At 45.4% G+C, this 27,249-nt stretch overlaps 1 protein-coding gene across 50 annotated transcripts; it reads left to right on the top strand.

Moving 5' to 3' along the window:
• Positions 1–1,127: 1,127 nt before the first annotated feature.
• On the top strand, positions 1,128–26,179 carry LOC103024830 (sodium- and chloride-dependent transporter XTRP3). 50 transcript variants are annotated; one of them, XM_049474051.1, is made up of 15 exons: positions 1,129–1,408; positions 9,639–9,779; positions 11,804–11,895; positions 11,994–12,221; positions 15,949–16,059; positions 16,593–16,834; positions 18,226–18,388; positions 20,159–20,363; positions 21,402–21,561; positions 23,724–23,889; positions 24,175–24,989; positions 25,353–25,550; positions 25,617–25,781; positions 25,815–25,847; positions 25,914–26,179. In XM_049474051.1, exons 1-11 carry the CDS (start codon positions 1,285–1,287, stop codon positions 24,346–24,348), a joined length of 1,806 nt encoding a protein of 601 aa, XP_049330008.1. In that variant the 5' UTR covers positions 1,129–1,284; the 3' UTR covers positions 24,349–24,989; positions 25,353–25,550; positions 25,617–25,781; positions 25,815–25,847; positions 25,914–26,179. The 50 variants fall into 50 exon arrangements, with proteins under 50 accessions (XP_049330034.1, XP_049330008.1, XP_049330006.1 ...); XM_049474049.1 differs by lacking the exon at positions 25,815–25,847 and adding an exon at positions 25,782–25,814 and having other exon boundaries at positions 25,617–25,748; positions 25,848–26,179; XM_049474053.1 differs by having other exon boundaries at positions 25,617–25,682; positions 25,749–25,781; positions 25,815–26,179.
• The last annotated feature ends 1,070 nt before the right edge of the window (positions 26,180–27,249 follow it).

Genomic DNA, 27,249 nt, shown 5'->3' on the forward strand with positions numbered 1-27,249 from the left:
GTTGGGTGGTGGGGGGGAGAATGTAAGTTGTGGGTAAGAGTGTTGGGTGGTGGGGGGGAGAATGTAAGTTGTGGGTAAGAGTGTTGGGTGGGGGGGAGAATGTAAGTTGTGGGTAAGAGTGTTGGGTGGTGGGGGGAATGTAAGTTGTGGGTAAGAGTGTTGGGTGGTGGGGGGGAGAATGTAAGTTGTGGGTAAGAGTGTTGGGTGGGGGGGAGAATGTAAGTTGTGGGTAAGAGTGTTGGGTGGGGGGGTGTAAGTTGGGGGTAAGAGGGTGGGAGGGAGAATGTAAGTTGGGGGTAAGAGCGTCGGGCTGAGGTGGGGGGGGTTTACTGCCAGAACTCATAAACAGAACAGTTTGCGGGTGTTCTGTCGGCGGGACGTTCACAAACACCAGAACTGACGCAGTTAAACATCTGGTTCTCTTACTGTGAACCCCCCCCCCACCACCACCCACCCACACAACACACACCCACACACACACACACACACACACACACACACACCACCCTCAAAAGATCTGTGAGGTTCAGTGTGGTAATGTGGTGCTGCTGCTCTGGATGGTGTTCATGTTTTGGGTCGTGGTAGAATCTTTGCTCCTCTTTCTTCTTGAAGTGGTGCATTATGGATGTTGAGACGTGGTCATGGTTGATTGTCCTGCTGTAGAAGCTTCCCAGTAGAACAGATCTATCAATCTTCTGATTGAGTCTGATTGAACTGCAAACAGTAATGATATATCAGTAACACATAAAAAGACTTATTTAAAGCTAATCAAATCAGCACTCAGTAGCCAAAAGGCAGCCAATCAAAACATATTTTTCTCAGTATCCAGAATGCTGGAAAATCTGCTGGACAAAAGCCAGTGCAAGACGAACTATTTAAGTAATAACATGTTAAAATTAATATTTAATTTTTATATAAATTGCAGAGGCATATTTATTTATTTGTCTGATTTTCAGCTGTATGTTTATTTATTTGTTTTTTTGTGTATTGTTGCTGATTGTGCTGTAAGGCAGGTTTCAGTGGCAGTAAACTAGAGGATAATAAAGTGTTATCTCCTTACTGCTGTAAACATTCACCTGACTTACCTCAAACCAGCCAGTTAAAGCTTAGGCCCCGCCCCCAACAGAAGTTTCAGCATAACACTCTCAGTCTGGTTCACCCAGAGTGCAGAGAGCTGCCCGACCCTCTGCTCCCCCTCATACAGCCAGACGTCACACAGCAGAGAGTTCTGACCAGACGGTCCAGACGGTTCAGTCCAGGCTGTGGTTCCTCTCGACCCGACTGATGGAGAAGGAGAGCCGGCCGTCGTGGGATAATCCCATGCAGTTCATTCTGGCATGTGTTTCGTACGCCGTGGGTCTTGGGAATGTCTGGCGATTTCCGTATCTCTGTCAAATGCATGGAGGAGGTATGATACTCAATTAGTCAAATACTTAATTACTCAAATACTCAATTACTCAAATACTATAATTCTAGTTACACTTCAAGTGAATGAAGTAAGTGAATACTAGTGTATACTAGGGAATACTATTCATCTGAAGGTTTCGATGGTTCACCTGTTTGTCTGGAGTTAAGGTCTCTGCAGAATGAGAGCATGAGATTCTGATGTTGGATGATTAGTTCTAGTATTGCGACTCATTCCAAAGATTCTGGATGGAGCTCCAGAGAACCCATGGGGTTCTGGGGCACTTTATACCCCTGTAGCCCATGCTGGGCACTGGGAATGGTGCCCTCAGGGTCATGTGATTACATCTGCACCAGCGCATGCCGTTCTATTGGTCAGAGCATTTCTACAGAGATTATGCAAACTGCCCAGATACTTTCTATTTTACAAAAAATGTGGAAATGGGATACATATACACAGATCATTAACAGATCATTATTTGATTTTTATTAGATAATTAACAGATCATTATCAGATTATTATTAGATCATTAGTAGATCCTATGTATAAAAGAATGTTGGGTGTAATCAGATAGAAATGTATTCTGATCGCTGCATGTGAGATTATGTTGGTGTGAACTTTGGTGTGAGGTTTGATGGCAGGCATCCAGAGGTATGATATAAGTTATGATATGAGTTATGATAAGGGTAACACTAAAAAATACGTGGACCATCCGTAACATTAACACCACCAGTGTTGGGAAGGTTACTTTTAAAATGTAATCCCTTACAGATTACTGATTACATCACTCAAAATGTAATTTGTAACGTAATCAGTTACATTACTTCAAGTGAGTAACGTAATCTGATTACTTTGGATTACTTACAATATTGTCATTTTTTTAAGCCTGAATGAATGTAGCAACCACATATTGCATATTATCCTTTTATTTTTCTTTCCAGTCAACAAATAGATAAACAAATAAAACAGCCTTTTCAATCACCCTATAAAAATACTTATGAAACCATTTCATCAAACAATTTTATGAAACACTTCTATAAATTGATAATAAAACCATTTAAAACCAAACAATGTAACAACAACTGTAAGCTATCTACTTGCAGGTTTGCCTCCAGTGTTAATTTTGACAACAAATTTTGATTTAGTCTTAGTCATAGTCTTGTGACAAAAATAGCATTTAGTTTTAGTCACAATTTAGTAATTTAGTCGACTTAGTTTTAGTCGACTTAATGTCATAAGAATATAGTCGACTAAAATTACAGTAAATTGTAAATGCTTTTTCATCAGTTCCCTTGATTTATTAACTCTACACTTATATGAAATGAAACGTTTAATAACCACTTGAGTAATATTGTTAATGTTTGAATGTGAATTATATTTATATATGATTTAATGTATATTATTATTATTATAGGTGTGTGACTATATATATTTTACATTTAAAATTTTGCTCTAGAAATCAGGTCATAAAACATCTGAATAGTTAAATTATAGTTTGAACAGAGCTGTAGATGCAAAAACAGCTTTTAAAGGATCTAGTTTTATCTCCAGCAGTAACCCAGCACACCTACTGGAGCTACAGTCTATAAATGAGATCAAAAACACACCTTCACACACTGTGCTGTAGAGATGCTCTCAGGATGTACTGAGAGACTTCATGAGTTAAAGTGAGAAACTTATGAGAAAGTGCTGTAAGGAACTTTACACAGACTTTTGGGTTCATAGATTGACTTATTTTATTGTTTTATTTTGGTTATATTATTGAGTTCCTTTCTGACCTGTTCCTGCTTTAACACTAGCTATATCTTTCCCACTGTGAGACTAAACAGATGATCTGATCTTAATGAGTGAGTTCTGTATCAGTTCTGTGTTTTAGTGCACTGCCGAGTTAAACACCATCAGCTCATGAAATAACATCAGTATTAAAACGCGGATCTCTGCATGGAGATCTGTGTGACTCTGGTCTGCAGAAGCTGAAAGATTAGTGGTGTTTTTACCGGAGATGGAGTCGCTCCACACGGTTTACACGTTATCTTGTTTTTCGCGACATCAAAGGAGAAATATATCGCCTCTCCCCTCTCCTCTCTCTCTCTCTCTCTCTCTCTCTCTCTCTCTCCCCCCCCCCTCTCTCTCTCTCTCTCTCTCTCCCCCCCTCTCCCCTCTCTCTCTCCCTGCTGAACACTGTGGAGTTAACTTCCAGTCGAGCTCCGTATCGACAGGTTAATTCCCGGGTTTGTAACTGAGCGCGCGGCGCTACTGCAGGAGAGGCGGGTACTGATTGGATGAGTACCCCGTTTATCCCGCCTCTCCACCTTCTCTAAAGTAGCAGTGATTGGATCTCTTCCTAACTGGTCACTACCTTTCACAGAACTAAATCAGTTCTGATTGGATTTCGTCCCTGCCAAACATTTTCGTCTCGTTTTTATTCGTTGACCAAAATGTCAGTTAATTTCGTCTCGTTGTGTGTGCGGAGCCGCTGTCTGCCCCTCCTCCCTGTGTGTGTGTGTGTGTGTGTGTGTGCAGCGAGATGGGACGAGGGGCAGACAGTTCCCTTTCATATCAGAGCGATTTCACCGCAAAATGTTATTTGCGTTTTGTCTGTGTTGGAAGAGCAAAAATAGGAAAGTACCGCAATGTAATCCTTTAATTTTAGCAGAGTAACTGTAATCTGATTACCACTTACTGAAGCAGTAACTGTAACGGATTACAGTTACTTATAATTTGTAATCTGATTACGTAACGCCGTTACATGTAATCCGTTACTTCCCAACACTGAACACCACTTACCTAATACTGAGAAGGTTTCACTCCACCAGAAAAGTTTTGACCCGTTGAGGCCCGAAATCCACAAGTCCTCTAAATATGTTCTCTGGTATCCCCCTAACACTAACAGTAACACTACATCAGATCCTTCGAGTAGGGTTAGGTAGGGTTATGTAGAGTAGAGTGAGTTAGAGTGGAGGTGATGTAGGATGAGGTGGGTGTGATGGAGTAAGGTAGAGTGGGGGTGAGGTACAGTTTGGTAGGGTTATGTAGAATAGAGTGGGGTGAGGGAGAGTTAGAGTGAGGTGGAGTAAGAGTGAAGTGGAGTAAGGGTGAGGTAGAGTGGGGGTGAGGTAGAGTGAGGTGAGGGAGAGTTGGGTAATATACAGTAAAGTGAAGTATATAATAAGGGTCAGGTGGGATGTGGTAGAGTGGAAGTGAGGTAGTTGGGTAGGGTGATGTAGGGTAAGGTAGAGTAGGGTGAGGTGGAGTTTGGGTGAGGTATGGTCAGGTGAAGTGGTGTTGAGGTTTTTGCTTTATTTGTTTTTGATTACAAAGTTCACACAAACTCTTACTGCTTCCATTACTGGCGTGATATAGACATGGATATATTAGAGCTGTGTGGATGTATAAACTTTTTTATATTAATTTTAATGCTGTTTGATCAGTGGCAGGATGCTCCCCCTTATATTTGAGTCTTGGATCCTCCCAGTGTTTCTTCTTTCTGACAACAGTGGGGTGAGATAGGGTGAGGTAGAGCGGGGGTGAGGTAGGGTGCGGTAGAGTGGGGGTGAGGTAGAGCAGGGGTGAGGTAGAGGCGGGGGTGAGGTAGAGCGGTGTGAGGTAGGGTGAGGTAGAGTGGTGGTGAGGTAGGGTGAGGTAGAGGCGGGGGTGAGGTAGAGTGAGGGGTGAGGTAGGGTGGGGTAGAGCGATGGTGAGGTAGAGTGATCTGTATTTGTGAGGATGCTTAAAGTGAATCTGAGTGAAAAAATATCTTGTTTTTCTGCTGGTTTAAAACTTGAGCTGAAAGATCCTGAAACTCTGACCCTGCTTTCAGTAATCTGATTAGTGACGAACGCAAACTTCCTGATTCCAGACCATAATAATCTGCTGCATGAAAACACCCACACTGGCCACTTTATTAGAAACACCTACCTACTGCTGGGTAGTTGTGAACACACGCTGTTGTATGTGAGTGTGTGTTGTATGTGTGTTTGTTGTGTGTGTGTTGGGTGTGTGTGTGTTGGGGTGTGTGTTTGGTGTGTGTGTGTTGGGTGTGTGTGTTTGGTGTGTGTGTGTGTGTTGGGTGTGTGTGTGTGTTGGGTGTGTGTGTGTGTTTGTGTGTGTGTGTGTGTGTCTGTTGGTGTGTGTGTTTGGTGTGTGTGTGTGTGTGTGTGTGTGTTTCGTGTGTGTGTGTGTTGGGTGTGTGTGTGTTGGGGTGTGTGTGTGGGGGGGGGTGATGGGGGGGTTTATAAGGTTGACTGCTCTCCATGTTTCTCAGTAATCTGAACACGAACACAGCAGCCAATCATTAAACACCCTGCAGCTTTCAGCTCCAGACTCCACCCACTAATCCACTCTTCCATAAACAGGGTTCAGATTCATCCACAGAACCTGGTCTTTAACAGCCTTCCTACTTCCTGCAGTTTGCAGGAGATCATGCTGCTGGTTGCTGGTGTTTAGAGGAGATCATGCTGCTGATTGTGGGTGTTTAGAGGTGATCGTAGCTGCTGATTGTCTGTGTTTAGAGGAGATCATGCTGCTGATTGTTGGTGTTTAGAGGAGATCATGCTGCTGATTGTCTGTGTTTAGAGGAGATCATGCTGCTGATTGTTGGTGTTTAGAGGAGATCATGCTGCTGATTGTTGGTGTTTAGAGGAGATCATGCTGCTGATTGTTGGTGTTTAGAGGAGATCATGGCTGCTGATTGTTGGTGTTTAGGGGAGATGATGCTGCTGATTGTTGGTGTTTAGAGGAGATCATGCTGCTGATTGTTGGTGTTTAGAGGAGATCATGTCTGCTGATTGTTGGTGTTTAGAGGAGATCATGCTGCTGATTGTTGGTGTTTAGAGGAGATCATGCTGCTGATTGTTGGTGTTCAGAGGAGATCATGCTGCTGATTGTTGGTGTTTAGGGGAGATCATGCTGCTGATTGTTGGTGTTTAGAGGAGATCATGCTGCTGATTGTTGGTGTTTAGAGGAGATCATGGCTGCTGCTTGTTGGTGTTTAGAGGAGATGATGCTGCTGATTGTTGGTGTTTAGAGGAGATCATGCTGCTGATTGTTGGTGTTTAGAGGAGATCATGCTGCTGATTGTTGGTGTTTAGGGGAGATCATGCTGCTGATTGTTGGTGTTTAGAGGAGATCATGCTGCTGATTGTTGGTGTTTAGAGGAGATCATGCTGCTGATTGTTGGTGTTTAGAGGAGATCATGCTGCTGATTGTTGGTGTTTAGAGGAGATCATGCTGCTGATTGTTGGTGTTTAGAGGAGATCATGCTGCTGATTGTTGGTGTTTAGGGGAGACCGTGGCTGCTGATTGTTGGTGTTTAGAGGAGATCATGCTGCTGATTGCTGGTGTTTAGAGGAGATCATGCTGCTGATTGTTGGTGTTTAGAGGAGATCATGCTGCTGATTGTTGGTGTTTAGAGGAGATTGTGGCTGCTGATTGTTGGTGTTTAGAGGAGATCATGCTGCTGATTGCTGGTGTTTAGAGGAGATCATGCTGCTGATTGTTGGTGTTTAGAGGAGATCATACTGCTGATTGTTGGTGTTTAGAGGAGATCATGCTGCTGATTGTTGGTGTTTAGAGGAGATCATGCTGCTGATTGTTGGTGTTTAGAGGAGATCATGGCTGCTGATTGTTAGTGTTTAGAGGAGATTGTGGCTGCTGATTGTTGGTGTTGAGAGGAGATCATGGCTGCTGATTGTTGGTGTTTAGGGGAGATCATGGCTGCTAATTGTGGGTGTTTAGAGGAGATCATGGCTGCTGATTGTTGGTGTTTAGAGGAGATCATGGCTGCTGATTGTTGGTGTTTAGGGGAGATCATGGCTGCTAATTGTGGGTGTTTAGAGGAGATCATGGCTGCTGATTGTTGGTGTTTAGGGGAGATAATGGCTGCTGATTGTTGGTGTTTAGGGGAGATCACGGCTGCTGATTGTTGGTGTTTAGGGGAGACCATGGCTGCTGATTGTTGGTGTTTAGAGGAGATCATTCTGCTCATTGTTGGTGTTTAGAGGAGATTGTGGCTGCTGATTGTTGGTGTTTAGAGGAGATCATGTCTGCTGATTGTTGGTGTTTAGAGGAGATCATGCTGCTGATTGTTGGTGTTTAGAGGAGATCATGCTGCTGATTGTTGGTGTTTAGAGGAGATCATGCTGCTGATTGTTGGTTTTTAGAGGAGATCATGCTGCTGATTGTTGGTGTTTAGAGGAGATCATGCTGCTGATTGTTGGTGTTTAGAGGAGCTCGTGCTGCTGATTGTTGGTGTTTAGAGGAGATCATGCTGCTGATTGTTGGTGTTTAGAGGAGATCCTGCTGCTGATTGTTGGTGTTTAGAGGAGATCATGCTGCTGATTGTTGGTGTTTAGAGGAGATCATGCTGCTGATTGTTGGTGTTTAGAGGAGATTGTGGCTGCTGATTGTTGGTGTTTAGAGGAGATCATGCTGCTGATTGTTGGTTTTTAGAGGAGATCATGCTGCTGATTGTTGGTGTTTAGAGGAGATCATGCTGCTGATTGTTGGTGTTTAGGGGAGATCCTGCTGCTGATTGTTGGTGTTTAGAGGAGATCATGCTGCTGATTGTTGGTGTTTAGAGGAGATCATGTCTGCTGATTGTTGGTGTTTAGAGGAGATCATGCTGCTGATTGTTGGTGTTTAGGGGAGATCCTGCTGCTGATTGTTGGTGTTTAGAGGAGATCATGCTGCTGATTGTTGGTGTTTAGAGGAGATCATGCTGCTGATTGTTGGTGTTTAGAGGAGATCAGGGCTGCTGATTGTTGGTGTTTAGAAGAGATCATGCTACTAATTGTGGGTGTTTAGAGGAGATCATGGCTGCTGATTGTTGGTGTTTAGGGGAGATAATGGCTGCTGATTGTTGGTGTTTAGGGGAGATCACGGCTGCTGATTGTTGGTGTTTAGGGGAGACCATGGCTGCTGATTGTTGGTGTTTAGAGGAGATCATTCTGCTCATTGTTGGTGTTTAGAGGAGATTGTGGCTGCTGATTGTTGGTGTTTAGAGGAGATCATGTCTGCTGATTGTTGGTGTTTAGAGGAGATCATGCTGCTGATTGTTGGTGTTTAGAGGAGATCATGCTGCTGATTGTTGGTGTTTAGAGGAGATCATGCTGCTGATTGTTGGTTTTTAGAGGAGATCATGCTGCTGATTGTTGGTGTTTAGAGGAGATCATGCTGCTGATTGTTGGTGTTTAGAGGAGCTCGTGCTGCTGATTGTTGGTGTTTAGAGGAGATCATGCTGCTGATTGTTGGTGTTTAGAGGAGATCCTGCTGCTGATTGTTGGTGTTTAGAGGAGATCATGCTGCTGATTGTTGGTGTTTAGAGGAGATCATGCTGCTGATTGTTGGTGTTTAGAGGAGATTGTGGCTGCTGATTGTTGGTGTTTAGAGGAGATCATGCTGCTGATTGTTGGTTTTTAGAGGAGATCATGGCTGCTGATTGTTGGTGTTTAGAGGAGATCATGCTGCTGATTGTTGGTTTTTAGAGGAGATCATGCTGCTGATTGTTGGTGTTTAGAGGAGATCATGCTGCTGATTGTTGGTGTTTAGGGGAGATCCTGCTGCTGATTGTTGGTGTTTAGAGGAGATCATGCTGCTGATTGTTGGTGTTTAGAGGAGATCATGTCTGCTGATTGTTGGTGTTTAGAGGAGATCATGCTGCTGATTGTTGGTGTTTAGAGGAGATCATGCTGCTGATTGTTGGTGTTTAGAGGAGATCATGTCTGCTGATTGTTGGTGTTTAGAGGAGATCATGCTGCTGATTGTTGGTGTTTAGGGGAGATCCTGCTGCTGATTGTTGGTGTTTAGAGGAGATCATGCTGCTGATTGTTGGTGTTTAGAGGAGATCATGTCTGCTGATTGTTGGTGTTTAGAGGAGATCATGCTGCTGATTGTTGGTGTTTAGAGGAGATCATGCTGCTGATTGTTGGTGTTTAGAGGAGATCATGCTGCTGATTGTTGGTGTTTAGAGGAGATCATGCTGCTGATTGTTGGTGTTTAGAGGAGTATAGACTTTTAAATCCAATCAAATCTAGTTTATTGCCACATCAACACAAATATACATAAAGACATATTCACACAATAAGATTTCCTCTGTGAAATAGCCCCTCCCACTCTGGGATTAAGGGTGACACAGAGATAAATGAAGATATCGATTGGCTATCATTATAAGTTAATGAGTATCGGGGTGGTTGGCTGCTGTGTTTTTGACTGTTTTCTCATGTCTCATCTAAAGGGGGCTTCATGATCCCCTACCTGGTCATGCTGGTTCTGGAGGGCATCCCCCTTTTCTGCATGGAGTTGGCTATTGGACAGAAGATGCGCTTGGGCAGCATCGGAGCCTGGAGCGCCATCAGCCCGTACCTGGGCGGAGTAGGTGGGTGTAGATCTGGAGGATGCATACTGTGGATTAAACCCACACTGGAATCTTTGTCCATAATAAATACAGCACCAGAATTAGTAATGTCACATTACTGTGGGGTGTAAGGTGACAAAAGTATGAATACTTTTGCAAGCCACTGTATCATGGAGAGTGTAATGGAGAGTGTATTGGGGAGTAATAGAGCTAGTAGTGTTTTAGAATGTATTGGAGCGTGTAATGGAGTGTTTAAAATAGTTTGTAATAGAGTGTGTAATAGAGTGTAATGGAGTGTGTAATGAAGTAAAATAGAGTGTAATAGCATGTGTTATATAGTGTGATATAGTGTAACAGAGTGTGATGGAGTGTGCTGGAGTGTGATGAAGTGTAATGGAGTGTAATAGAGAGTTTATGGAAGTGTGATGGAATGTAATGGTGTGTGTTGGAGTGTAATAAAGAGTGTTATAGAGTGTAATAGAGAGTGTAATAGAGAGTGTAATAGAGAGTGTAATGGAGAGTTTATTGGAGTGTAATAGAGAGTGTAATAGAAAATATATTGGAGTGTGTTGGAGTGTAATAGAGAGTGTAATAGAAAGTATTTTGGAGTGTGTTGGAGTGTAATAAAGAGTGTAATAGAGAGTGTAATAGAGAGTGTAATAGAGAGTGTAATAGAGAGCGTAATGGAGAGTTTATTGGAGTGTAATAGAGAGTGTAATAGAAAATATATTGGAGTATATTGGAGTGTAATAGAGTGTAATAGAGAGTATATTGGAGTGGAATACAGTGTAATAGAATGTAATAGAGAGTGTAATGGAGAGTTTATTGGAGTGTAATAGAGAGTGTAATAGAAAATATATTGGAGTATACTGGAGTGTAATAGAGTGTAATAGAGAGTATATTGGAGTGTGCTGGAGGGTAACAGAGAGTGTAATAGAGAGTATACTGGAGTGTAATAGAGTGTAATAGAGAGTATATTGGAGTGTGCTGGAGGGTAACAGAGAGTGTAATAGAGTGTAATAGAGTGTAATAGAGTGTAATAGAGTGTAATAGAGAGTATATTGGAGTGTGCTGGAGGGTAACAGAGAGTGTAATAGAGAGTATACTGGAGTGTAATAGAGTGTAATAGAGAGTATATTGGAGTGTGCTGGAGGGTAACAGAGAGTGTAATAGAGTGTAATAGAGTGTAATAGAGAGTATATTGGAGTGTGCTGGAGGGTAACAGAGAGTGTAATAGAGAGTATACTGGAGTGTAATAGAGTGTAATAGAGAGTATATTGGAGTGTGTTGGAGGGTAACAGAGAGTGTAATAGAGAGTATACTGGAGTGTAATAGAGTGTAATAGAGAGTATATTGGAGTGTGCTGGAGGGTAACAGAGAGTGTAATAGAGTGTAATAGAGTGTAATAGAGTGTAATAGAGAGTATATTGGAGTGTAATACAGTGTAATAGAATGTAATAGAGAGTGTAATGGAGAGTTTATTGGAGTGTAATAGAGAGTGTAATAGAGAGTATATTGGAGTATACTGGAGTGTAATAGAGTGTAATAGAGAGTATATTGGAGTGTGTTGGAGGGTAACAGAGAGTGTAATAGAGAGTATACTGGAGTGTAATAGAGTGTAATAGAGAGTATATTGGAGTGTGCTGGAGGGTAACAGAGAGTGTAATAGAGAGTATATTGGAGTGTAATAGAGTGTAATAGAGAGTATATTGGAGTGTGTTGGAGGGTAACAGAGAGTGTAATAGAGTGTAATAGAGAGTATATTGGAGTGTAATAGAGTGTAATAGAGAGTATATTGGAGTGTAATAGAGTGTAATAGAGAGTATATTGGAGTGTGCTGGAGGGTAACAGAGAGTGTAATAGAGTGTAATAGAGAGTATATTGGAGTGTGCTGGAGGGTAACAGAGAGTGTAATAGAGAGTATATTGGAGTGTAATAGAGTGTAATAGAGAGTATATTGGAGTGTGCTGGAGGGTAACAGAGAGTGTAATAGAGAGTATATTGGAGTGTAATAGAGTGTAATAGAGTGTCTGGCTCTCTCGCAGGTATGGCCAGTGTGGTGACCTCGCTGTACCTGTGTCTGTATTATAATGTGATCAACGCCTGGAGCTTCTGGTATCTCTTCCACTCGTTCCAGGTCAGAGTTCCAGAACGTGCCGAGTAGAATTTATTTATATATTTTTTTGAATATATCTGAATGTATGTAGAACACTGTTCCTGTGGGTCTGTTTACAGGCGGTGTTGCCGTGGTCACAGTGTCCGGTAAACACTAACCGGACGGCGTTTGTGGAGGAGTGTGAGGTCGCATCTCCGACACAGTATTTCTTCTTCCGTCAAACGCTGAACATCTCGCCGTCCATCCAGCAGAGCGGCGGCGTCCACGTGGGCCAGGCGCTCTGCCTGCTGTTAGCCTGGATCATCGTTTACCTGTTTATCGTCAGAGGAGTCAAATCCACTGGAAAGGTGCAGCAACCGTTCATCACTTCTGTTCAGATTACCTGTTAGCATTAGCATTAGCATTATAATGGTGGAATCTTGTCTCACTCCTCCACATCTCACTCCCCCACATCTAACTCCCCACAACCCACTCCTCCACATCTAACTCCTCCACATCTCACTCCTCCACATCTCACTCCTCCACATCTCACTCCTCCACATCTCACTCCTCCACATCTAACTCCTCCACATCTCACTCCTCCACATCTAACTCCTCCACATCTAACTCCCCACAATCCACTCCTCCACATCTCACTCCTCCACATCTAACTCCTCCACATCTCACTCCTCCACATCTCACCCCCCACATCTCACTCCTCCACATCTCACTCCCCCACATCTCACTCCCCCACATCTCACTCCCCCACATCTAACTCCCCCACAACCCACTCCTCCACATCTCACCCCCCACATCTCACTCCTCCACATCTAACTCCCCACAACCCACTCCTCCACATCTCACTCCCCCACATCTAACTCCCCACAACCCACTCCTCCACATCTCACTCCTCCACATCTAACTCCTCCACATCTAACTCCTCCACATCTCACTCCTCCACATCTCACCCCCCACATCTCACTCCTCCACATCTCACTCCCCCACATCTCACTCCCCCACATCTCACTCCCCCACATCTCACTCCCCCACATCTAACTCCCCCACAACCCACTCCTCCACATCTCACCCCCACATCTCACTCCTCCACATCTCACTCCCCCACATCTAACTCCCCCACAACCCACTCCTCCACATCTCACCCCCCACATCTCACTCCTCCACATCTCACTCCCCCACATCTAACTCCCCCACAACCCACTCCTCCACATCTCACCCCCCATATCTCACTCCTCCACATCTCACCCCCCACATCTCACTCCTCCACATCTCACTCCCCCACAACCCACTCCTCCACATCTCACTCCTCCACATCTAACTCCTCCACATCTCACTCCTCCACATCTAACTCCTCCACATCTCACTCCTCCACATCTCACCCCCCACATCTCACTCCTCCACATCTCACTCCCCCACATCTCACTCCCCCACATCTCACTCCCCCACATCTCACTCCCCCACATCTCACTCCCCCACATCTAACTCCCCCACAACCCACTCCTCCACATCTCACCCCCCACATCTCACTCCCCCACATCTAACTCCCCACAACCCACTCCTCCACATCTCACTCCCCCACATCTAACTCCTCCACATCTCACTCCTCCACATCTAACTCCTCCACATCTCACTCCTCCACATCTCACCCCCCACATCTCACTCCTCCACATCTCACTCCTCCACATCTCACTCCCCCACATCTCACTCCCCCACATCTCACTCCCCCACATCTAACTCCCCCACAACCCACTCCTCCACATCTCACCCCCACATCTCACTCCTCCACATCTCACTCCCCCACATCTAACTCCCCCACAACCCACTCCTCCACATCTCACCCCCCACATCTCACTCCTCCACATCTCACTCCCCCACATCTAACTCCCCCACAACCCACTCCTCCACATCTCACCCCCCACATCTCACTCCTCCACATCTCACCCCCCACATCTCACTCCTCCACATCTCACTCCCCCACATCTCACTCCCCCACATCTCACTCCCCCACATCTAACTCCCCCACAACCCACTCCTCCACATCTCACCCCCCACATCTAACTCCCCCACAACCCACTCCTCCACATCTCACCCCCCACATCTCACTCCCCCACATCTAACTCCCCCACAACCCACTCCTCCATATCTCACCCCCACATCTCACTCCCCCACATCTCTCCCCCTCATCTCACTCATCCACATCTCACCCCCCACATCTCACTCCTCCACATCTCACTCCCCCACATCTCACTCCCCCACATCTCACTCCCCCACATCTAACTCCCCCACAACCCACTCCTCCACATCTCACCCCCACATCTCACTCCCCCACATCTCTCCCCCTCATCTCACTCATCCACATCTCACCCCCCACATCTCACTCCTCCACATCTCACTCCCCCACATCTCACTCCCCCACATCTCACTCCCCCACATCTAACTCCCCCACAACCCACTCCTCCACATCTCACTCCCCACATCTCACCCCCCCACAACCCACTCCCCCACATCTAACTCCCCCACAACCCACTCCTCCACATCTCACCCCCACATCTCACTCCCCCACAACCCACTCCCCCACATCTCACTCCCCCACATCTCACTCCCCCACATCTAACTCCCCCACAACCCACTCCTCCACATCTCACCCCCCACATCTAACTCCCCCACAACCCACTCCTCCACATCTCACCCCCCACATCTCACTCCTCCACATCTCACTCCCCCACATCTAACTCCCCCACAACCCACTCCCCCACATCTCACTCCCCCACATCTAACTCCCCCACAACCCACTCCTCCACATCTCACCCCCCACATCTCACTCCCCCACAACCCACTCCCCCACATCTCACTCCCCCACATCTAACTCCCCCACATCCCACTCCTCCACATCTCACTCCCCCACATCCCACTCCCCCACATCTCACTCCCCCACATCTAACTCCCCCACAACCCACTCCTCCACATCTCACTCCTCCACATCTCACTCCCCCACATCTCACTCCTCCACATCTCACTCATCCACATCCCACTCCCCCACATCTCACTCCCCCACATCCCACTCCCCCACATCTCAAACCTCCACATCCCACTCCCCCACATCTCACTCATCCACATCTCACTCATCCACATCTCACTCATCCACATCCCACTCCCCCACATCTCACTCCCCCACATCTCACTCCCCCACATCTCACTCCCCCACATCCCACTCCCCCACATCCCACTCCCCCACATCTCACTACCCCACATCTAACTCCTCCACATCCCACTCCCCCACATCTCACTCCCCCACATCTCACTCCCCCACATCCCACTCCCCCACATCCCACTCCCCCACATCCCACTCCCCCACATCTCACTCCTCCACATCTTACTCATCCACATCTCACTCCCCCACATCTCACTCCCCCACATCTCACTCCCCCACATCCCACTCCCCCACATCTCAAACCTCCACATCCCACTCCCCCACATCCCACTCCCCCACATCTCACTCCCCCACATCTCACTCCCCCACATCTCACTCCTCCACATCTCACTCCCCCACATCTCACTCCTCCACATCCCACTCCCCCACATCTCAGTTCCCCACATCTCACACCTCCACATCTCACTCCCCCACATCTCACTCCCCCACATCTCACTCCCCTACATCTCACTCCTCCACATCTCACTCCCCCAAGTCGCACTCCCCCACATCTCACTACCCCACATCTTACTCCCCTACATCTCACTTCTCCACATCTCACTCCTCCACATCTCACTCCCTCCACATCTCACTCCCCCACATCTCACTCCTCCACATCTCATTCCCCCACATCTAACTCCCCCACATCTCACTCCCCCACATCTCACTCCTCCAGCTCTCTGGGGGAATTTGATGCAGTACACGTTCTCATGGTTCTATGTTTTTTCTGCTGTTTGAACTGTGGGCGGAGCTTGTTGTGCTGTGTACTGTGTTCACCTTCAGTGAGGATCAGAGTAACGTCTCAACAATTAATAAAACCCTCTTCCTGCTGGAAGCTGAGGTGGGATTTGATTGGACGCTGAGTGATTAATGATTCTGATCTGCAGGTCGTGTACTTCACCGCCACCTTCCCGTACCTGGTCCTGCTGGTGTACCTGATCCGCGGGGTGACGCTGCACGGCGCTCTGAACGGAGTCAAGTACATGTTCACGCCAAAGGTATCAAACTTAAAACACTTCCTGTCCACAACTTTTACTTCTGAAATCAGGGGGATTAGTGGGGAGTTTGTTCCTATTTGCTGCAATGGCAAACTTTATTCTTCCTACAAGACTTTACTCCAGATTCCAGAACATTGCTGTGAGGAGGATTTGATTGTAACCAGCCCCACAAGAGCTAGATTATCAGACAGACCAGGCTCTGATGTGAATGATTACCCCATAAATAATGGCTGCAGCTCCATCACACTACTCCATGTATAATAATAATAATATATACTGGATAGCTACAGATACAGAACATAGAGATTAGAATAATGAATACTTGATTATTCTACAGATACAGTAAATACAGATAGACAATATATACAGATTATGATAATACATACTGGATAACTACAGATACAGTAGAGATAGATTATGGTAATACATACTGGATGACTCTACAGATACATAAGATTAGAACAATGAATACTGGACTATTGTACAGATACAGTAGATACAGAAAAACATTCTAGATTAATGTTTGTGTGCAGTTAGAGCAGCTGGCGAATCCTCAGACGTGGATTAATGCTGCCACTCAGATCTTCTTCTCGCTGGGTCTGGGGTTCGGTTCCCTCATCGCGTTCTCCAGCTACAACCATCACAATAATGACTTTGAGAAGCAAGCCATCGCTGTGTCGCTCATCAACAGCGGAACCTCCATCTTCGCCAGCGTCGTCACCTTCTCCATCTACGGCTTCAAAGCCACCTACAACTACGAGAACTGCCTGGAGAGGTCAGCAGAGCATCCATCAGATATGTGATCAGACATGTAATCACACAGCTGATCAAACAGATGATCAGATACATGATCAGACAGCTAATCAGACAGGTGATCAAACAGGTGATCAGACATCTGACCAGACAGGTAACTAGACCGCTGGTCAGACAGCTAATCAGAAAAGTAACCAGACAACTACTCAGATAGTTACCCAGACAGGTGATCAGACAGATGATCAGACAGGTGATCAGACTGGTGATCAGACAGGATCAGACTGGTGATCAAATAAATAATTACTCAGACAAGTGATCAGATATGTGTAATATCTAATATTGGTTCTGGGTCTGGTTTAGATTTAATCAGAAACTGGATTGGTTCCAGGTCAAGTTTAGATTTAATCAGAATTTGGACCAATTACGGTTCCGGGTCAGGTTCAGCTTTAATTAGAAGTTGGATCGGTTCTGGTTTAAGTTTAGCTTTAATTAGAAGCTGGACTGGTTTCAGGTCAAGTTTAGATTTATTCAGAAACTGGATTAATTCCAGGTCGGGTTTAGCTTTAATTAGAAACTGGATTGATTCCAGGTCGAGTTTAGATTTAATCAGAAGCTAGATTGGTTTCAGGTCGAGTTTAGATTTAATCAGAAACTGGATTGGTTTCAGGTCGAGTTTAGATTTAATCAGAAACTGGATTGGTTTCAGGTCGAGTACAGATTTAATCAGAAACTGGATTGATTCCAAGTCGAGTTTAGATTTAATCAGAAGCTAGATCGGTTTCAGGTTGAGTTCAGATTTAATCAGAAACTAGATTGATTCCAGGTCGAGATTAGATTTAATCAGAAACTGCATTGTTCCAACCTGCAGTTATCCAGACTTTGTCCCGGAGCCGAGGGGATGCAGTAATGCCCCCCTGAGTTTGATCATTAGAATCACATATGAAAAATAAACTTCAGCTGAAGTCCTAAAACTATTACATCACAGACCATAAACCCCGCCTACCCCAGCCTTTGGAGGCCACACCCAATAAGTGGAGAATATAGTATTCTAAAATGCTAATCACTGGCCTTGGTTCTGATTGTTGGTTTAATGGTTATTGGTTCTGATTGTTGGTTTGATGGTTATTGTTTCTGATTGTTGGTTTGATAGTTATTGGTTCTGATTGTTGGTTTGATGGTTATTGGTTCTGATTTTTGGTTTGATGGTTATTGGTTCTGATTGTTGGTTTGATGGTTATTGGTTCTGATTGTTGGTTTGATGGTTGTTGGTTCTGATTGTTGGTTTGATGGTTATTGGTTCTGATTGTTGGTTTGATGGTTATTGGTTCTGATTGTTGGTTTGATGGTTGTGGGTTCTGATTGTTGGTTTGATGGTTGTTGGTTCTGATTGTTGTTAATTCTCTGGATCTGCAGGATGAAGCTGCTGCTGATCAATACGTTTGATCTGGCTGAAGAATCCATTCATAAACAGAACATCAGCTTCTGGATCTCTGAGTTGAACCAGACCCACCCGGACCAGTTTGGACTGATCTCGTCCCGTGTGGAGCACTGTAGCCTGGAGCAGGAGTTAGACACGGTACGGACCATCAGACCCACTTTAACAGCTCATTTCTGGTACATGCAATGCAAAGATTATCCACCAGGGCGCAGAAAAAATAATTAGACAAGATATTATTAAGAATGATGTATAACGTAGGAATTATTTACACAATGAATTATGTATTTCCTATACTAACATGTTTATATATATATATTTTTATATACATACATAATAACTGAATACAATTATTTATCACACTTACTGTATCAAACACTATAAGAAGTACGATAGGTTGGTTTTAAAGGGTTTACTGGTGAAGAGAGAGAGAGTTTAGTAAAATGCTCGACCACGGAAGAATCAACTTTGATCTGAGACTCATTTTAAACCCGGTCGTGTGAAATTCTTCATCTGGGCTGTAAATATTTATTTATTAACTTTAGAATAAACAAACAGAACCAGTCCAGTGGGTTAACCATTCCCAGTGCGTTCCCAGAGGAAGGCCAGTGCTCCCAGCTCCCAGTTTATCTAATCAGTAAATGTGAGAGTAGCCGAGGCGAGAGAGGAATGCTGGGCGAGCGAGAGCAAATTTACCTGGAATTAATTAAAGATTCACTTCATTACAGAACCGTCCTCCAATCAGTAACCCACCAGTTACAGCGTTTACTCTGTTTACCTCCCTGACTCTATGGCCTAGTCAGAACCTCCCAGACTCTACGGCCCAGTCAGATCCTCCCCAACTCTAAGGCCCAGTCAGAACCTCCCTGACTCTATGGCCCAGTCAGAACCTCCCTGACTCTACGGCCCAGTCAGAATCTCCCTGACTCTACGGCCCAGTCAGATCCTCCCCGACTATACGGGCCAGTCAGAACCTCCCAGACTCTACGGCCCAGTCAGATCCTCCCCGACTCTACGGCCCAGTCAGATCCTCCCCGACTCTAAGGCCCAGTCAGAACCTCTGACTCTACGACTCAGTCAGAACCTCCCAGACTCTACGGCCCAGTCAGAACCTCCCAGACTCTACGGCCCAGTCAGATCCTCCCCGACTCTATGGCCCAGTCAGATCCTCCCCGACTCTACGACTCAGTCAGATCCTCCCCGACTCTACGACTCAGTCAGAACCTCCCTGACTCTACGACTCAGTCAGAACCTCCCTGACTCTACGGCCCAGTCAGAACCTCCCTCACTCTACGGCCCAGTCAGAACCTCCCAGACTCTACGGCCCAGTCAGAACCTCCTGGACTCTATGGCCCTGACTCTACGGACAAATCAGAACCTCCCCAATTCTACAGCCCAGTCAGAACCTCCTGGACTATACAGCCCTGACTCTATAAATGAATCAGAACCTCTCCAACTCTACAGTCCAGTCACAACCTACCTGACTCTATGGCCCAGTCAGAACCTCCCTGACTCTACAGTCCATTCACAACCTACCTGACTCTACGGCCCAGTCAGATCCTTCCAGACTCTACCCAGCCAGAACAGTGGTGGTGAATGGAAAGAGCCTTAAGTTCTGCCTCCTAAGAAATGTATTACAGCAGGTGGTTCTGAATTCACTGCCTGATTCTGGAATCCTGGTTTACTACAGTTCTGAGAAGAGTTAGAAGCTAAAATAGTTAGATATTTTTACCGTAACTGTTGTGCGGTTAGTAAACAATGCCCTGAAATGAGCATTTTTTGATAATAGTACACTGAGGTCATAAGGTCACATGACTCTCTCTCTCTCAGGCGAGCGATGGCGATTGGATCAGATGTGAATTAATAATCACATCTGTAGAGTGACTAGGAATCGGTGTGTTCTGTTCTCAGGCGGTGGAGGGAACTGGTCTGGCCTTCATTGTTTACAGTGAAGCCATTACAAACATGCCGGCTGCCCAGCTGTGGTCAGTGCTGTACTTCTTCATGCTGCTGCTGCTGGGGATGGGGAGCATGCTGGGAAACGTGATGGCCATCATAACCCCCCTCCGAGACTTTAAACCACTCGCCCGCAGCTTCAGCAACGAGACCCTGAACGGTGAGTAATTCAGATTCAGATTCCTTTATTTGTCCCCAAGGGACAATTAGGGCATAGAGTGTAGCTCACACAGGACTCCCTCCAAAAAATTATTCATACAATACACAAACACATTCACAGATACACTAGTAAATAACTGTTCCAACATCAGTTCTGTTGAACAGTCAGTTTTCAGCATTTAAGGGCTGAATTGCTCTGGAGAGGAAGGTGGTTTTCCTCCTCTGTGTCTTACAGCGTCCTGAAGAAAAGCCAGTCAAATTCAGAAAACATAATAAGAGAGGGATCCTGTAAAATCCTGTGGGCCAAATTCACAGGTTGCTGATCACATAAGGTGGTAAGAAAATGAATCCAGTATCAGTGACGTGCAGACGCTATGGCCCAATGTGCTTGGGCAACTGCGCTTTTGCCGTCCTTGGCTGATATTGATATTGCTATTGATAATATAGGCAAATATGATTTCATTTTTCAACAAGATTTTTTTCATAATTCGAAATTTTGATTGAAGTTTCGTAAAACAAAGTTTTCAGAGTCAATCATTCAGATTCAGACACCTCGAGAGATAGGCAAAAGGGAGGGGCGCGGGCGTAGTGGGGGACACGCAGCACGCTTCACTAGAAAAAAAGCGCAGCACACGACCGGTCGGCGCTTCAGCCGACTAGCAGAGACCCAAGAGGGGTTTGAAGATGCCGTGGGAGTAGAGCGACTGCCCTGAAGGTGAGCTTGAAATGTAGCCTTCACAGTATTACAAGAAATGATCACAATCAACTTCTCTAAAATCCAATGTCGTCGAGTTTAGGACGTTTACTGATCCTAAATAATCTGACAGCACCTACTGTGCCACGTTTAGGTAGCAAAAAACCTTTCTTCAGGTTAGAGCAACTGCCCTTCAAGATTCCTGTGCATGTCCCTGTCCAGTATGAATTATCTTAATCTCTTCTTGATATATCTGTAGTGAAATTCAGTATGAATTATCCTAATCTCTATCTGCTGTATCTGAACAGTAATCCAGTATGTGTGTGTGTGTGTGTTGATCTGCAGGTCTGGTGTGTGCGTTCTGCTTGCTGCTGGGAATCGGGTTCACCACGCCGGCGGGTAATTACTGGTTTACGATGTTTAATGAATACGGTGCAACATTCTCTCTGCTCTTCATCGTCCTGATCGAGGTCTTCACCGTGTCCTACATATATGGTCTAAAGAGGTACAGCCCTGCCCCATAAACCCTGCTTTACCCACCAACCCTGATTTACCCCAACCCTGCTTTACCCCCAACCCTGCTTTACCCCCAACCCTGCCTTACCCCAACCCTGCTGTACCCACTAACCCTGCTTTACCCCTAACCCTGCTTTACCCCAACCCTGCTTTACCCCTACCCTGCTTTACCCCAACCCTGCTTTACCCCAACCCTGCTTTACCCCAACCCTGCTGTACCCACTAACCCTGCTTTACCCCTAACCCTGCCTTACCCCAACCCTGCTTTACCCCCAACTCTGCTTCACCCCAACCCTGCTTTACCGCCCAACCCTGCTTTACCCCCCAACCCTGCCTTACCCCAACCCTGCTGTACCCACTAACCCTGCTTTACCCCTAACCCTGCTTTACCCCCAACCCTGCTTTACCCCAACCCTGCCTTACCCCCAACCCTGCTGTACCTACTAACCCTGCCTTACCCCCAACCCTGCTGTACCTACTAACCCTGCTTTACCCCTAACCCTGCTTTACCCCTAAACCGTGCTTTACCCCTAACCCTGCTTTACCCCTAACCGTGCTTTACCCCTAAACTGTGCTTTACCCCAACCCTGCTTTACCGCCCAACCCTGCTTTACCCCCCAACCCTGCCTTACCCCAATGCTGCTGTACCCACTAACCCTGCTTTACCCTAACCCTGCTTTACCCCTAAACTGTGCTTTACCGCCCAACCCTGATTTACCCCTAACCCTGCTTTACACCAACCCTGCTGTACCCACTAACCCTGTTTTACCCCTAAACCCTGCTTTACCCCTAAACCTTGCTGCACCCACTAACCCTGCTTTACCCCTAAACCCTGCTTTACCCCTAAACCTTGCTGCACCCACTAACCCTGCTTTACCCCTAAACCGTGCTTTACCCCTAACCCTGCTTTACCCCTAACCCTGCTTTACCCCTAAACCGTGCTTTACCCCAACCTTGCTTTACCGCCCAACCCTGCTTTACCCCCCAACCCTGCCTTACCCCCCAATGCTGCTGTATCCACTAACCCTGCTTTACCCTAACCCTGCTTTACCCCTAAACTGTGCTTTACCGCCCAACCCTGCTTTACCCCCTAACCCTGCTTTACACCAACCCTGCTGTACCCACTAACCCTGTTTTACCCCTAAACCCTGCTTTACCCCTAAACCTTGCTGCACCCACTAACCCTGCTTTACCCCTAAACCCTGCTTTACCCCAAACCCAAGCTTTACCCCCCCCTTTAACTGTGCTTTACCCCCTTACCCTGACCTGCCTGCTGGGTCTCGTGGGTTTGTGTGGAGGGTGGGGTGAGTTGAGGTGAGTTGGATTGAGGGGTAATTTGGGGTGTTGAATTTAGGGTGAGTTGGAGTTAGGGGTGAATTATATTGTGATGTGAGTTGGAGCCAGTTGCAATGTGGGGTGAATTGTGGTGAAACTGGGTGATAGGGTGAGTTGGGGTGAGTTGAGGTGATTTAAGGTGATGGATTGTGGGGTGAGTTGAAGTGAGTTTGGGTTAGAGTGTGGAATAATTTGCGTGAGTCGGGTGTGTGGTGAATTGTAGTGAGATTGGGTGATAGGGTTGAGGTGTGGGGTGAGTTGAGGTAAATCGGGTGAGATTGGAGGATGGGGCGAGTTGAAGTCAGATGGTGTGTAAGAGTGAATTGAAGTGAATTTAAATGTGGGCTGAGTTGGAGTGAGTTGCTGTGAGTTAGGGTGATGGATTGTGGGGTGGGTTGAAGTGAGTTGGGGTTAAAGTATGGAGTAATTTGTGTAAGTCGGGTGTGGGATGAGTGGCAATGAGTTGCAGTGAGAGGTGAGTTGGAATACGGAGTAAGTTTGAGTGAGTTGCAGTGTGTGGCGTGATTTTAGAGTGGAGTGCGTTGGAGTGTGGGTGATTTGGGGTGAGCTGTAATGTGGGGTGTGTTGGGGTGATTTCGAGTGAGTTGGGTTGTTTTGGGATGAGATGTAGTGAGTTGGAATGTGGGGTGATTTAGGGTGAGCTGTAATGTGGGGTGAGTTGGAGTGAGCTGTAATGTGGGGTGAGTTGGGTTGTTTTGGGATGAGATGTAGTGAGTTGGAATGTGGGGTGAGCTGGAGTGATTTGGTGTGAGTTGGAGTGAGTTGGGGTGATGGGGCTCCTCTGTTTGCTTTCAGGTTTGAGAAAGATGTTGAGGACATGTTGGGGCGGAGACCTGGTTGGTACTGGAAGGTGATGTGGGCGGCGGTCAGTCCACTGCTGCTAATTAGCCTCTTCATCTTCTACATCATCAACTACATCCAGGGAGGGGTGCCCACCTACCAGGCCTGGGATAAGGAAAAGGTAACCTGGGGCGGGTGCAGAGGTGTGCAGAGGTGTCTAATTAACCACTCAGGGGTTGGGGTCTATTTAATCACTGGGGGAGGCGTCTAATTTAAATGAATTGAAATGTTTATACTGTGCAGTTGAACATATTTTTTTTTGGCTCTTTCTTTTTACGATTTATCAAATTATCAGATTTAAAACGTTAAAACATTAATGTATGCATAAAACAACCTGTAAACTCAGATCTTTATCTCATGTTTGAGCAGGACACAGTGTATTCACTTCTGGTTGTGTTTCCTGCAGGGCAGGTTGGTGGTGACGGAGTACCCGGTGTTTGGCCAGGCCTTCATCGGGGTTCTCCTGGTGTCATCAGTGAGCTGCATTCCCCTCGCTGCACTGTATGCCTTCTGCACCCGACACCAGCGTGGAGTACCAGTCCGTAAAGGCTCTGCCCGCAGCAGGACGTCCAGCGTGTAGCACAACAGGAAGACACTAGGGGGACGAACCAGAGAACCTCTGCATTGCTTTACTGCCTGACTTAACGTTCCGCGGGGCTGTAGAGTGATACACTTGGTTCTCAGATCCAATTTACTCCTTCCAAACAAAAAACTGTAACAGTCCTCACATTAATCGTTTCACAGTGATTGTACCTCCATTTTCTGCTTTCAGAATGCATTATTTATTTCTTTTTTACAGCTTTAAAAAGTGACCTTATGTATGAGAAAGTCTATATTAAATGCACGTAGTATTATTTTTGTTATTATTGTTACTGTTTGTAGGGCAGAGTGTCTTAGAGACAGTATGGTCGCATTATGTAAGTGACGATAACATGGTTGTGATATTAGGATGCTCTGCAGCAGCTCTAAAATCAATAACAAGATCTGTTTAACTCTAAATTGTGACTCAGCTGATCTAAAATCTGTAGATTGATGAAGCTCCGCTCAGTTGCTAATTAATATTTTTTTTTTACATAAATATTTGCACAGTGAAAGTCCTGCTGCAGCATCACCGGGTCAGAAGTTCATTCCCACTGCAGCACCACCAGGTTATAGGTTTAGTCCCGCTGCAGTACCATTTGATCAGAGGTTTAGTCATTCTGCAGCATCGCCGGGTCAGAAGTTTAGTCATTCTGCAGCATCGCCGGGTCAGAGGTTTAGTCATGCTGCAGCATCGCCGGGTCAGAGGTTTAGTCATGCTGCAGCATCGCCGGGTCAGAGGTTTAGTCATGCTGCAGCATCGCCGGGTCAGAGGTTTAGTCATTCTGCAGCATCGCCAGGTCAGAGGTTTAGTCATGCTGCAGCATCGCCGGGTCAGAGGTTTAGTCATGCTGCAGCATCGCCGGGTCAGAGGTTTAGTCATGCTGCAGCATCGCCGGGTCAGAGGTTTAGTCATGCTGCAGCATCGCCGGGTCAGAGGTTTAGTCATGCTGCAGCATCGCCGGGTCAGAGGTTTAGTCATTCTGCAGCATCGCCAGGTCAGAGGTTTAGTCATGCTGCAGCATCGCCGGGTCAGAGGTTTAGTCATGCTGCAGCATCGCCGGGTCAGAGGTTTAGTCATTCTGCAGCATCGCCGGGTCAGAGGTTTAGTCATTCTGCAGCATCGCCGGGTCAGAAGTTTAGTCATGCTGCAGCATCGCCGGGTCAGAAGTTTAGTCATGCTGCAGCATCGCCGGGTCAGAGGTTTAGTCGTGCTGCAGCATCGCCGGGTCAGAGGTTTAGTCATTCTGCAGCATCGCCGGGTCAGAGGTTTAGTCATGCTGCAGCATCGCCGGGTCAGAGGTTTAGTCATGCTGCAGCATCGCCGGGTCAGAGGTTTAGTCATGCTGCAGCATCGCCGGGTCAGAAGTTTAGTCATGCTGCAGCATCGCCGGGTCAGAGGTTTAGTCATTCTGCAGCATCGCCGGGTCAGAGGTTTAGTCATGCTGCAGCATCGCCGGGTCAGAGGTTTAGTCATTCTGCAGCATCGCCGGGTCAGAGGTTTAGTCATGCTGCAGCATCGCCGGGTCAGAGGTTTAGTCATGCTGCAGCATCGCCGGGTCAGAGGTTTAGTGCCATTTAAAAAAGAGTAACAATCATCATAAATATGAATTTTTAATAATGTAATTAATTGAAAAAATATGTGATTAACAAAAGTTTGGTATTAAATAAATGTGATTATGGTGAAGGGTTGGTCCAGATTCTTTATTGCTAGTTCTTTTATTGCTTTATTCTTTATAATGAGAAAAGTGTTTTTGTTTTGCAGTTTTTATTAATGAATGCATTAATAGATGGATTATTGAGTGAATGATTCAATAAATTAGTGAACTATTGAGTGAATTGTTGAATTGTTGACTTATGGAGTGAATTGATGAGTTATTGAGCGAGTGAGTGAATCATTAATTATTTAGTGAATTATTAAATTGAGCACATTAATGAGTTATTGAGTTAAAGAGTAAGTGAGTAAATTAATGATTGGATTATTGAGTGAATTAATGAGGTATTGAGTTAAAGAGTGAGTAAATTTATTAATTATTAAATTATTGAGTGAATTATTAAATTGAGTGACAATGAGTTAAAGAGTAAGTGAGTGAATTAATTCATAATTGAATTATTAAGCCGAATAGCGAGTTTTTGAGTTAAAAAGTGAGTGAATAAATTAATTATTTTATAGAATTATTAAATTATTGAGTCAGTCTCTGTTATAAAGGTTAAACTCACTAATCTGAATCTGAAGAGTTTCAGTGTGTGTATAATAAAGCGGAACTGGAGGGGTTAAACGTTAAATGGGCAGCAGGTAGTGATGGCAAAAGTGGGGCTTTTGGGAGATCGAATCAAATGAACCAATTGATTTGGAAAATGATTCGATCTTGTGAAACGTTCGAATCATTACACGCCACTGTGACATCTAGTGGTCAACCAGGGCCTAAATCTTTTTCTTAACAGAAACAGAAGTGATGTGTTTTTTTATGATAAATTAAAGAAATATTCCCCCATAGCATGTTTTGTCCCTAATTGAGTCATGAAAACATATCATTTTGCAGAGAACAGGGTTGTTTTAATGTCATTTAGAGGTATTTTACATTTTGATACACAGTCAGTGGATTTATATAGCTGACATTATTCATTTTACATTGCAAGGTAGGGAAATGCTTGTGTAATACTTTATTTATTAAACATTTCAAGTAATCAGTTGTTTTTATTAATAAACAGGATCTGTTCCACAGTGCTTGGACTGCTGGGTTGCTGGAATTGAGAGATATTTTTTTATAATTGAAACAAATGAGGAAAGACGGCAGAGTGTCTGAGCCAGTGATCCATAGGGTCTTCTTTATATATATATGAGATCAAGCATTCTGATCTCAGACCAGCTGCTTAAACTTAACCGCGGACTAAAACGAAT

This window comes from Astyanax mexicanus, unplaced genomic scaffold, assembly GCF_023375975.1.
Source record: "Astyanax mexicanus isolate ESR-SI-001 unplaced genomic scaffold, AstMex3_surface scaffold_51, whole genome shotgun sequence".
Taxonomy (NCBI): domain Eukaryota; kingdom Metazoa; phylum Chordata; class Actinopteri; order Characiformes; family Acestrorhamphidae; genus Astyanax; species Astyanax mexicanus.